The following is a 13,674-nucleotide window of genomic DNA, read 5'->3' as shown; positions in this document are numbered from 1 at the left end:
TTTTCCATTTCTCCCTTTGGGAATGTCTGTCCTATGCCTATCCCACCGCTGTATTTGGGAAGCACATAACTTGGAATGGGATGGAACGAATGTATTTTTTCAAGAGAGAAGGACTTGAATTTGGAGGGCCCTGAGACAGAATGCTATGCCTGAATATTTCTGTCTCCCCCAAATTCATATATTGAAGTTATAATGCCCAATATGATGATACTAGAAGCTAGGCCCTTTGGGAGGTGATTAGGTCATGAGGGCAGAGCCCTTTGAATGGGATTAGTACCTTATGAAAGAGGCTCCAGAGAGATTCCTAGTCCCTTTGCTACATAAGGATACAATTCGGAGTCTGCAGACCAAAAGAGAGCCCTCACCTGACCATACTGCCACAATGATCTCAACCTTTTCCCTGCAGAACTATGAGAAAGAAATTTCCATTATTTTCAGTCAACCACTCTGTGTTATTTTGTTACAGCAGAATGGAATAAGACAAATGTATTAGTTTTCTATTGCTGAGTAACAAATGACCCCAAGCAGCAGCTTAAAACAACACACACTTATTATCGCACCATTTCTGTGAGACAGGGATTCAGGAGTGGCTTTGCTGGATGCTTCTGTCTAAGGTCTCTCAAAAGAGTGCAGTGAAGGTGTTGGTCAGGCTATGGTCTCATCTGAAGGCCTGAGGAAGGATCCACTTTTAATCTCACATAATTGTTGACAAAATTCAGCTCTTTGGAGGCTGTGGGGCTAAAGACCTCAGTCCCTTACTGGCTGTTGGCCTTCAGTATCATAGACAATAAATCATTGCCAAATTCAGTATTGTCAAGTTTTGTCCTATTTTTTTCCTAAGACTTTTATCCTTTTAGGTCTTACATTTAGGTCCTTAATCTATTTTAATTTTTGTATTTGGTATTAGGTAAGGGTCCAATTTCATTCTTTTGCAGGTGGACATCCAGTTTTCTGAGCACCATCTGTTGAAAAGACTGTCTTTTCCCCCCTTTGAGTGGTCTTGGCACCTTGACAAAAATCATTTCACCACATATGCAAAGATTTATTTATGGGCTCTTTTTTCTTTTTCTTTGGTCTATATGTCTGTCTTTATGCCAATACCACACTGTTTTGTTTTGTTTTTTTTACTGTAGCATTGTAGTAAATTTTGAAAGCAGAAAGTACAAGCCCTCCAGTTCTGTTCCTTTTTTTCAAATTATGCTGACTATTTGGGGTCCCTTGAGGATCCATATAAATATTAGAGATGGATTTTTCTATTTCTGCAAAAAAGGGTCACTGGGATTTTGATAGGGATTGTATTAAATCCATAGATTGCTTTGGGTAGTACTGATATTTTAATAATAAGGCTTACACTTCATGAACAAGAGATACACTTTATGTCTTTAATTTCTTTCAGCAGTGTTTTGTAGTTTTCATTGTACAGTTCTTTCACCTCCTTGGTTCAGTCCTAAGTATTTTGTTCTTTTTGATGCTATTGTACATGGCATTTTTCATAATTTCCTTTTCAAATTATTCTTTGTGTATAAAAATACAATTGATTTTTGTGTGTTGACTTTGTATCCTGCTACATGGCTGATTTATTAGTTCAAACATGTTTTTTGTGGAATCTTTAGGGTTTTTAAAATATAAGATCATGCCATCTACAGAGAACATTTTCTTATTTTCCCATTTCAATGCCTTTTACTCACTTTTCATGCTTAATTGCCCTGGCTAGAACTTCCAGTATTGTATTGAATAGAAGTGATAAAAACAGACATCCTTGCCTTGTTCCTGATCTTAAGGGAAATGCTTTCAGCCTTCACCACTGAACGTAATGTTAGCTGTAGGTTTTTTTGTACATGGCTTTTATTGTGTTGAGGTAGTTTCCTTGTATGCCTTTTTTGTTGGGACTGTTTAATGGTGAATTGACTTTTGTCAGATGCCTTTTCTGTATCAATTGAGATGATCATGTGGGGTCTCTTTCTTCATTTTGTTAATGTGGTGGTTTACATTGATCAGCCTGGTATGTTGAGCCATCTTTGCATTCCAGGAATAAATCCTATTTGGTCATTGTGTACAGTCCTTTTAATATGGTGCTGAATTTAATTTGCTAGTATTTTATTTAGGATTTTTTGCATTAATATTCATAAGAGATGCTGGTCTTTAATTTTTCTTGTGTCTGTCTGGCTTTCGTGGTAGAATAATGCCTCATAGAATGAGTTTTTTAGAAAAGTTTGAGAAGGACTGGTATTTGTTCTTTAAATGTTTGGTAGGATTCTCCCATGAAGCCATCAGGTCTAGGGTTTGTTCTTGTTGGGAAATTTTTGATTACTGATTCAGTCTCCTTACTAGTTATTCATCTGTTCATATTTTCTCATTGCAATATAGTCTTGCTAGGTTTTGTGTTTCTAGGAATTTCTCCTTTCATCTAGGTTATCTAATTTGTTGGTATATAATTGTTATAATAAATCTTAATAGATTTTAAAAGCTGTCTTACACAGTATCTGATCACAGCAGGATGAAACTGCATTAATAACTTTTTTTTTTCTTTAAATGTATTAGTCTCTTATATGGAAAACAAAAAGTGCTCTTTAAAACCATTGTTACAAAAATAGACTAGCTTTTATAATTTCCTGTTGTTACCTTGAGATCTTTATTTCTCTCTACAGATTCAAGTTAGTGTCCAGTGTCTTTTCATTTCACCTTGCAGGACTCCCTTGAACATCTCTTGCAAAATGTGTCTAGTGGTCACAAACAAAAGCTGAGGGAGTTCATCTGAGAATGTCTTAATTTTTTCCTCACTTTTGAAGGATAATTATGCCATTTTTAAAAGCACTTTGAATACGTTGGTGCACTATCTTCTGGCCTCCAAAGTTTCTGATGAGAAATGTAATTTTTTTTTTTTAAGATTTATTTATCTTAGAGTGTGCGAGAGGAGGGGCAGAGGGAAAGAATCTTCAAGCAGACTCTGGGCAGAGCGTGCAGCCTGACGCAGAGCTCGATCTCATGATCCTGAGATCATGACCTGAGCTGAAACCAAGAGTCTAAGGCTTAACCAACTGAGCCACCCAGGTGCCCCGAGAAATCGAATAATGTTTTTGAGGATTCTTGCATGTAACAATTTGCTTTTCTCTTGCTACTTTCAAGATTCTCTTTATCTTCGAAAATTTGATTATAATGTATCTCATCATAGGTTTTGAATTCATCTTGGAGTTCACTGAGCTTCTTGGATGTTTACATTCATGTCTTTCATCAAATTTTGGAAGTTTTCAGACATTATTTATTCACTTATTGGCATTTCTGGGTTGCTGGTTTCTCCAGCTCTAAAGTTGCAATGTATGAAGCAAAAACAAAACACAGAATCTACTCACCATCCGCGGCTCCTCTGCTCCTGAGGTCCCTCACCAGTCTGCTTGTTTTCCACTTTTTAGAGCGTCTTATGTTTAATTTTTATATAATACCCAGTGTTTTTAGTTGTGCTTGGTGAGAGGAATAGAAAAAGTACTTCTAGAACTGGAAGTGTTAAGATCGTTTTATGTCCGCATACATACTATCTTTGATGTGTTAAATCTTGATTTTAAATATGATTCTTTTATTTAGATAAAAAACAAGAAAAAACACCTGAACACAAAGAAGGAAAGAAATTCTGTCATAGCAAGTCATCAAAACATTGGAGAAGAGCAAGAGGTACGCATTGATCTGGTTATTAACAGTTTTTGAAAAACCGGTTGCAGGAGAATGGCAAGTCATTCCTTGTTACACTTCCTATACCCTAATTTTTTCCCCAGGAAAAGTTAATGGTTAAGACTTTGCTCATATTATTTCCTGTTTATAAAAACACAAAAGAACCTTGACAAATGAGAGGTAGGTTTTATTAAGGTGCTGTATCTAAATTTCACTGCTTATTCTGAAAAGTATTTGAGGCATCTTACAAAAATACATCTAGGGGAGAAATAAAACTGAGAAAACTAAAGAAAAATTAAATGGCAGTACAAGAGGGTAAGAGTAGATGGTGCTGTGATACTGACCTCAGTCATGACAGCACGAGGAGCTCTGCAATCCATTCACCTAGGAGAAATTGGTGATATTCAACACACACATTTAAAGTTTCTGGAAATTGTCCTAAGGGCAATGAAAAAAACATCTATTTGTGAAAATCTAACACTCGGTAAAAAGAAAACAGCAAGAGCCTTTGGGATTTAAATCAAGATGTCCCCTCCCCCCAGCTCAATGAGACTGAAACTCCACTCCTGACTAGTGCAGCCGAGAACACAGGGCCCCTCTCTCCACAGATGCCAGTCAGAGGGCGATCTCCCCAAGGAGGGCAGGGCATCAGTATTTCAGATCCTGCCGCCAGCCCCCGTTGTTGCGGCGAAGTTCCAGGTGAGTGCAGCCCAGAGGCGAGGGCTCCCTTCTAATACCCAGGCCCCACTCGTGAGACGGAGACTCTGCCGCGAGTGCTGCATTACCTATTTTGGCCTCAACTGCCCTGGCCTTAGCGTGTAAAATGGTGATTCGGCCAACAGAGAAGGCCTGAGACTGCTGCCCTCTCTCCACCTGAGCTGTAGGTGTCCCTGAGAGAAGAGTGCCATTGTCCCCACCCCCAGCTCCAGAGACACCCAGGTCAGAAATTTTGCCTTTGGGGAAAAGCAGACAAAAACAGCCTTTTAAAAAAAAAAACGTTTTATTTTTGAATTACGTAGTCACAGGAAGTTGTAAAGAAATGCATGTACAGGAGCGCTGCGGCACGCTTTCCTTCGCCTCGGTGCTAACACCTTGCAAGCGTTAGGCCGCATGGGGGCCCTGAAGCTGACGCCGGCACCGCCCGCGGGCTACCCCCGTGTTCCCGGTGTGCGCGCACTCCTTTGTGCGCGCTAGTCCGCAGAAATTTTCATTCCAGTCTAGTGCGTTGTTAGAGTAAGAGTGCATAGTCTTACAATGATACCTTATTTTTGTTCGTAAATTCTGCAGTCTAAGCAACATGCGTATGCTTGGGACCGGGCCAAGATTATAAAAAAAGTTTGTTTACCAAACTCTCTAATCAATCTGTGTGTTGTCTTTTTTAGACACAATAACCAAAGTAGACTTTGTTTGGGGGAATTGTTTATTTTTTTGTATGTAGATTTTGTGAGACACATACTTAGTTCTCCTAAACATATTCACATGTTTTTTCTCTTCTAGCCAAGCTATATTTCATGTAAAATATAAATTTCTTTATATTGTTTATATATTTCCCCTTCCTTGATTGGAGCTTTAAAATTTTTATGGAATCAGTCTATATTTAATGTTGCATTTTCCAGATGGAAAACAGTCATCATTTGGTCATTTGAAAAGGCTGCATACCTAATAGGAGCTCTTAGCCATTGATCTTATTTTCTAATCTTTGGCAAAAAAAAAGTGAACAGTATCATTTTAACTGAGTTCAATGCCAGAGGACACCTTAGATTCATGTTCTGAACTCTTGTAAGACATCCATACATCCTAAAATTAATATTTTTAAGTTATTTAAAGTATCTAAGTTAACTTTATTTCTACCAGGACATTCTCAATGATTGATTTGGAAGACTTTCAGCAAAAGCAAACAATTAAAGATTACCGTGGTTAGAATTAATTAGGGGATTGTGTTCATAAGGACACTGGCCTGGTGATTTTCTCTAGGGTGATGTAATAGTTTATTGTGGCTTACGGCCTCATTTCAATCAAGGGAAGAGAGCGAAAAATGACTGAGTTCATCAGATCAGGTCTTATTGCAAGTGAATTTCTCCAGCTTAATTTTACCTCTTGTCTCTCCAAATGCTAGTGATTATATAATATTGCTACTTTTAACTTTGTATAATTTTCTCTATGCCTTCAATAATCAACTTTTGATTTTTATACTTTCATTTTTCTATCAGGGTTTTTGCGGCCAAATTTATCTACAAAGAAGGGGTTTTACTTTTTAACTCTATTTCATAGTCCACTCTTCATCATGAGTTGATATGCACAACATCTTGGCAAAAAAATAATGACGTTTTCAATATTTTTTTCCTTTCCATTGCCCTTTTGGAAAATTCTTTATAATATCCACATACCACAGATGCAGAAACAAAAGTTTGGAAGCAAACTTTTTAAACAAAGTTTGGTCACGTGATTTGTAGACTACTCAGGATTTGTCATAATTCTACAGTGTTTTAGGTCTCATTAGTCTAGCTGGGTCATTACTGACAACTTTTTCAAGGTAGAAAGCAATGTCACGTGTATGCTCTTACTCTGGACTTTGAGAAAATATTTTTCATCTTTCTTTATATATTTTTACTCATTTCATATTCTTACCTTCCTTCATCTTTATTCTCAATGAGATTGTGAGCATACATTTTGTGTCTCTCATTGTAAATAAATTCTATATGAAGTAAAAAAAAATTTTTAACTCCCTTTAGTAGTGCCAAAGTACAATATCAGTATTCTCATTGCTGCAGGAGAAAATTATTAGGAGTTTCTAAGAGATATTTTTGTCTATTCTAAACCTATCATGATAAAATGAGAAATGTTGAAAACTACCAGTGATGATATAGGAAATATACCACATTTTCATGTTTATAACATAGTATTGTTTTCCTTTTGGTTCTGTGTCCCATTAGGCATGTGATAAAGGACATTTAGTGCAAAGACACAGAGAATCAAATTCTGATGTGAAAGGTAATGTTCTACTTCTGCCCTCTGCCAACAATTCATTCAACACACACTTTTTTGTGCCACATCTTTGAGGTTGCCAGTGTGCTTGGTTCTAGGGATATCAAGAAGTGTACTATACCATTTCTTACTCTCAGGAGCTCATCTTTTAATGGGGGGAGAAAAACTAAGTGCAGTGTTACAGGTGCAATGCCAGTATTCTAAGCCGGGTTCCTAGAGATCACAGAGAAAGGAGTGGTCCATGTACTTGATGAATGTCTCTGATTTGAGAGATTTTTTCACTAAACAAAATAGGGATTTTATGTTTTAAAAACCATCTTGGTCCTCTCATTTCTTAAAAGAGGACGAGCCCAGGAGAGAAAAAAAAATTATGGACTCTTCATTTGCTTCTACTGGAATCTGCTAAGTTGGATATGAATTTGACCATTTGTATTACTATACATTTATACCACACTTTGAGATAACCTAATTAAAAATACATATACATGTATATACCTCCATTTTCTATTATAACTAATATGGTTAATTGACTTGAAATTTATTTTTCTCATAGTGATCATACAAAAAATTACTTTAATATATTCTGTTGAAAATTTATCAAAAATTAGAACTGAAAAGCACATTTTAGAATACTTTAGACCCTTTTCTACGTCTGAGCACATATACTCCATGTTAATCACAGGATGTTCATGTTGTTTGGTAGCCTACGTTTTCATTTCAAATTGCAGTAAACTTCTTTACATGTTATTAAATGGTGGTAAAGTATTCCACTGTATTAGTGAAACTTAAATTTAACTACGTCCTTTGTTAAATTTTTACTTTTTTTCTGTTTCAATAATGAAGACCTTATTTATGATAGATTCCTAGAAAGGAATTGCTGACCCAAAGGGTATGAACATTTTTTTAGACTTTTTATTGAGCTAAACTATTTACATGTTATCTTCTAGAAAAAGAAAAAATATGAAGTGTAAGAGACTCATTCTTTTCATGCTACTAATGATCTCTTATCTTTTCTAGATATAAAGCCAAATGTATCAGATGTTTGCATATGTGATTATTTCAGAAGACCACTCCCTAATCAAGGTTTGGGTGAGTAAACTAAGAATAGAGACAGTAATGAGTGCCCACAAATCATCTGAATGTGAGTTATCTAACCATATGTATCTGATCAAGATTTACATGTAAGAAACTAGATTATCTTCAAAACAATAGACAAGGAGCAATTCACCTTCCCAGAAATTGTGAATCTCACATTTTTTCCTCTCTAGCTCTAGAAATTCATAAAGGAAGCCAGTAGAAATTCAGCATATGTCAAGTTGTCTTTCTTGTAATTTCTACTAGTTAAAAATAAGAGAATATGCATCTCATTGTCTAATCTCTTCATTCCCATCTCATGAATCCTAAAGTCTTCTAGCCTCACCTACCATTACAGGATCCAGCCTCACCTGGCCTTTGATTGACTACACTTGTCACCAAGTAGTTTACCCAATTGCCATACAGTTCATTCCACTGCTAGAGAGCTATAGTATTGAAAATGTTCTTTTTATGTTGAGCTAAAAACATGTGTCCCTGTAAATTTCATCCACTTCTTCAATTACACAAAACAAAGTGAAATAACCTTAAAGGTAAATATTTCTGATGGACTCATTTTCCCTGATTCTCATTTTTCAAGGAGAATGAAGGTAATGCCTCTTCCAAGATATTTTTTTAAAGCTGTCGTGTATTTCCCTCAAACTTCCTTCCGTTCTTTCCACCGTCCACAATACAGCATGATTCAAGTCCTTCAGCACCTGATTTTATTCTTTCCTGTTACTGTTCAAGCTTGAATGAAACTGAACACAGTATTACAGATGTCAGCTAGTGGGTGTACAATAAATTTCCATTAATGCAGCCTAAGGTTACATCTGTTCTTTCGGAAGCTTGCTGAAGTATTGCTAGGCTGGACTGGTGTACACGCACACCTATAAACTGTCGTTTGCGTCATGCTGCTGCTAAGTGGTGTCTCCTCCATCTGCTGCTTCAGTTGGTATTTGGCTTCAATGTCCTGCGCCTTAAATTTATTCCTGCTAAATTAATCATCTTAGATTCAGCCTTTCATAAACTCCGGATCTCAAGTATGCCATGTTGTTGTACTCTCTCTATATGTATGGACATACCTGTATATACATTTGACCTCTTGTCAAAGCTTTAGACTTATATTTAACTCTCTCCTAAACATCTCCACAGAGATGTCCCATATATCCAAATTCAAGTTCATCTAATTCTAGTTAGAGGTTCCTCTTGTATTCTCCATAACCTTGGGAGCAGTACTATCTATCTACATAACCACCCGTTTCAACTAGAAACATGACAGTTATCCTTTTTTCTCCCTTCATTTCCATTCCTCAGATCCAGTCAGCCAATGAATCTAGTGGATTTTGCCTCATAATCTCTTTATCTCCATTTTAACAGTCATCATTCTTTTCAGACTCTTATCACCTGTTTACGAGATTCTAATTGGCTTCCTTGCCACCAGTATTTTCATCCTAATTCCACCTTTCATACTACCCTAAAAGTGATCAAAAACACCAATCAGATTGTGTATGCTCACAACCTAAAGACTCGCAGTAATTCCTAGTTTCCTAGCAGGGTTGGAAGTTGGCACAGTCCTAAGACTTAAAAAAAAAAAATTAGAAAGCCTACAAAAATTTAACTTTTAAATAATTTCAAGAATAGTATGAAGAACTCTACCTAATATTTCCCCAAATCCACTTTTTGCACACATATGTCTTTAACAGCTTCAACATATATTTTCCAAGAACAAGAACACTGTCTTACATTAAAATCAAGAAATTCAGCTTTGATACAATACTGATTCATATCCTACTACAGTAATGTCCTTTAGAGCATTTATTTATTTATTTATTTATTTTGAGAGCAGGAGCCCAGCGTGGGACTCAATCCCAGGACCCTGGGATCATGACCTGAGCCACCCAAACACCCCAAAAATCACATTTAAATGCCACATCTCTCTCTTTATTCCCTTTCAATTTGGAATAGACGCTCAGCCTTTCTTTGTCATGCACAACCCGGGCATTTTTGAAGATCATGGGCCTGTTGTCTTATAGAATGTTTGGTTTTAAAAACTTTTAATGCACGTGAGAATTACCTGGGAAGTTTATGGAAACCCCAGCTTCTAATTCTGAGCTGGTCTTTGTTGTCAGCCCCTGAATCTACAGTTCTTATAAGGTACTTAAGATAATTCTGATGTTGGCAATTTGCAGACCATACTTAGTGACTCACCACTTAGGGAGCTATCGTGAGAGACGGTGAAAGGCCAGACAGTTAGGACCTAGCCCATCAAACTCTTCTTCATGCTGCAGAGCTTTCTTTCGATAATTTTCTGTTCAAAAGAAAAAGATTTTTGACAACCACTTGCTACAGCACAGAAACCAAGTTACACACCATGACATACAGACTTCCAGTGAACTGGCTCCTGACTGCCTCTCCAGTTTTACCTCTTGCCGTTCTCAATCTTCTTGTAGCCTCAGAATATATCAGTCTTACCACTGTGCTCTTGCTCCTGCTGTCTTCTCTGCCTGAAACATAATCCTCCCTCTAACCAGATTAGCTACTCATCATTTAAGGGGTAGGTATCAAATTTTGGTAAGACTCATATACAGTTCATTTCAAGAAGAGTTAGAAAGATTGAGTGATAATGATATGCACAAACTGCTCTGATTGTTCGGAGAACAGGATCAAATCCAGCCTGGAAATCTCAGGGAATGTTTGCTTGAAGGAATTGATCCTTAAATTATGATGCAGTCTTAAATGACAAAGTTAGGCATTTAGCAGAGAGCAGAGAGTCACTTCCTGAATTCTTAAAAAATAAAATAAAATTTGTCAGTGGTTTTGTGATCTTATATGTAAATTCTTTCCTTACTTGAGATTTAATATGTCCGGGACTAAAAATAACTCATTCAGAGCCATTTGACTTCTGTCATCTCTTACCAGTATTTATTCTCCTCTTTCTAGAGAGAAGAAAACTCTTTGATAGAAAGACAGAAGCATCTTAAGAGCTGAGGGATTCTGCTCTTTGTCATCCATCAGGATGATATTAAAATAATCCCAGCAGAACAGATTTAAACATTCTGTGATATATATTCATTCTGAATATAGCTAAGTAAAATTTACATCTTGTCAATATTTATTCATAGCTTAACTCGCTGTTTTAACCTTCCTGACACTATTCTATGTCTCAACGACTCTCTCTCTTATCAGTCTTTGTTATATAATCTCCTTTTCATGTTCTTTTAAAAATCTGATGGTTACCTGCTTTCCAGAAGTCTCAAGTTATACTCTCAAGGATTGTACTAGATACTAGGATACAGTGGAAATACAGTCTATTCTCAGTAAATAGAAAAAATGACAGTAAAGAGACAACAGAAATATAACAGGATCAATGCTACCTGCTGTGTTAGGGGATTATATAGGAGTTGTTTGGGGATAGGGGAGTACCAGAGAAATTAAGAAAGGCAACTGTTAGGATTCCAGGGGCCAAATAAGTATTTTCTTTTAACCAAGATCTGAATCTATTAAAACAAAAAGACAAAATACTAGCGAACTGAATCCCATAACACAGTAAAAGGATTATGCACAATGACCAAATAGAATTTATCCCAGAAATGCAAGATTGATTTAACAGAATATTAAGCAGTGTAGACTTCCAAGGAAGATGGTGGAGTAGGAGGGTCCCGTGATCACCTGCATCAGTGTAAATAACCCAGAAAATGACCCAAAGACTGGCAGAACACACTCTTCCTAGCTAAATGTAGAGAAGAGGACACATCCTTGTCGTACCCCACAAGAGGATGGTAGGACGGGCAGAGATGAGGTCAGGAGCTAAATGGACTGGCAGGACTTTTCACTCTAGGGAGGAATGCCACGAATGTGGAAAGGAAAGAGTACCAGACCCTCCCACCAAGCACCCCAAGCCTGGAGAACTTGCAAGAAGAGGCATAATTTTGAGAGTTCTTACAATCAGCGGGGCTTAATACCTGGAACTTTAAAAATCAGTGGGCTCAACGCTGGGAGAGCCAGGAGGGCAATAGGAAATTTCAGTCTCCACCCTTAAAGAAACAACACAACAAACAGTCCCACTGAGGTACAGCATGAAAACAGTAGTTTGAAAAACAGATGGGGTACACAGGAGGAAGATTTACTTAGAGCGTGTGCTAGAGGGGCAGACTGCACAAACCTTGCTGACACCACATGAACTGCCCCTCCAATATACCATTGGCAGGAAAGCGCCTAAAACAGCTCCACGGCCTGAAAGGGTACATGCCGCTACAACAGAGACCGCCACCACTCCAAAGTGGCTCCCGCACACACCAGTCCCCCTGCAGCCCTAGCAGTGGGCTGGGGCAGACATGTAGTCTGACAGCAGGCCCCACCCACCAACCAAAGCTTCTCCGATGACGACACAGGGAAAGCGCCCAGCAGTTTGGTGCTACAGTATCTCCGGCAAGTGCCTAGTCTCCAACTCAAGCCCAAAGCAGTCCCAGACTAGCACACTAACAACACAGAGAGCGCCGATGCAGATGACTGGACTGGAGGCAAAAGTGGCTCAACCATGATAGTAGGGTGCACAAAATACAAAAGATGAAATACCCTTAAGTACCAGGTTCTGGTGAACAGGACATTGCATTGCAGGGCACCACAGAACCTCTTCTTCATAGCAGGAGACGTTCCTAACACATAGAAACAAACACTGAAAAATATGTTCCAAATCAAAGAAAAGGACAAAATCATAGCAAAAGAGCTAAACAAAATGGGGATAAGTAAATGCTTGATAGAGAATTTAGTGATCACAAAGATACTCACTGGACTTGTGAAGAGTGGAGGACCTCAGTGATACCCTCAACAAAGAGACAGAACAAAGATACTCACTGGACTTGTGAAGAGTGGAGGACCTCAGTGATACCCTCAACAAAGAGACAGAAAACCGATCGGAGATGAAGAACTCAATAACTGAAATTAAAAATACCCCAGTTGGAATAAATACTAGACTAGAGGAAACAGAAGAATGGATCAGCAACCTGGAGAACGAACTAGTGGAAATCACAGTTGGAACAACAAAAAGAAAAATAATATTAAAAATAATAGTTTAAGGAAACTCTGCGACAACATGAAGCATACTGACATTCACATTATACAGGTCCCAGAAGGAGAAGAAAGGGACAGAAAACCACTTGAAGAAATAGCAGCTAAAAACATCCCTAACCTAGTGAAGGAAACAGACATACAAGTCTAGGGAGTACAGAGAGTCACAAATAAGATGAACCCAAAGAGACCCACACCAAAACTGATTATAATCAAAGAGTCAATAGGTAAAGATGAAGAGAGAATTTTAAAAGCAGAGAGGAAAAAAAAACTAGATATGTACAAAATAATCCCCATAATAGTATACCTGTAACAATGGCTATTATCAAAAAGACAAGACATAACTAGTCCTGTAAGAATGCAGAAAAAAGAAAATGCTCATGCACTGTTGGGGGAAATGCAAAGGGGTAAAACCACTATGAAACACAGCATAGAGATTCACCAAAAAATTAAAAATAAAACTATCATAAGATCCAACAATTCTATGTCTGAGTATCTATCAGAAGACAATGAAAACACTAATTTGAAAAAGATACAAGCACCCTTGCGTTCACTGCAGTACTATTTACAATAGTCAAGATACGGAAGCAACCTAACTGTCCATCAATAGAGAAGTAAAGAAGACATATATAAAAATATTTATATATAGATATATACACACACACACACACACACACACACACACACACACACAATGAAATATTATTCACCCAGTAAAAAGATTGAAATCTTGCCATTTGCAACAGCATGGATAAACCTAGACGACTGTGCTAAGTGAAATAAGTCAGACGCAAAGAGACAAATACTATATCATTTCACTTATACATGGAATCTAAAAAACAAAACAAAACAAAACACAAATAGGATCATAGCTACAGAGAACAA

General features: G+C 37.4%; 1 protein-coding gene across 6 annotated transcripts in view; it reads left to right on the top strand.

The window, feature by feature from the left end:
* The window catches only part of AGBL3 (AGBL carboxypeptidase 3), a 68,683-nt gene that overhangs the window by 37,172 nt on the left and 17,837 nt on the right, over nucleotides 1–13,674 (top strand). For 5 of the 6 annotated variants that reach the window (XR_572630.2, XR_005838477.1, XM_008707588.2 and 2 more), the window contains exons 13-15: nucleotides 3,580–3,666; nucleotides 6,597–6,654; nucleotides 7,666–7,737. Coding sequence is in view for 3 of the 6 variants with exons in the window: in XM_008707588.2 (XP_008705810.2) it covers nucleotides 3,580–3,666; nucleotides 6,597–6,654; nucleotides 7,666–7,737 (217 nt within the window). In the remaining 3 variants the exon portion in view is untranslated. Of the gene's footprint in view, nucleotides 1–3,579; nucleotides 3,667–4,271; nucleotides 4,363–6,596; nucleotides 6,655–7,665; nucleotides 7,738–13,674 lie in introns of those variants that run through there. The other variant, XR_005838478.1, reaches the window with a different exon arrangement.

Source organism: Ursus maritimus, unplaced genomic scaffold, assembly GCF_017311325.1.
Source record: "Ursus maritimus isolate PB19 unplaced genomic scaffold, ASM1731132v1 scaffold_3, whole genome shotgun sequence".
Taxonomy (NCBI): Eukaryota; Metazoa; Chordata; class Mammalia; order Carnivora; family Ursidae; genus Ursus; species Ursus maritimus.
Note: the sequence above shows the minus strand (reverse complement) of the source record. Positions and strands in the feature narration are given on the sequence as shown.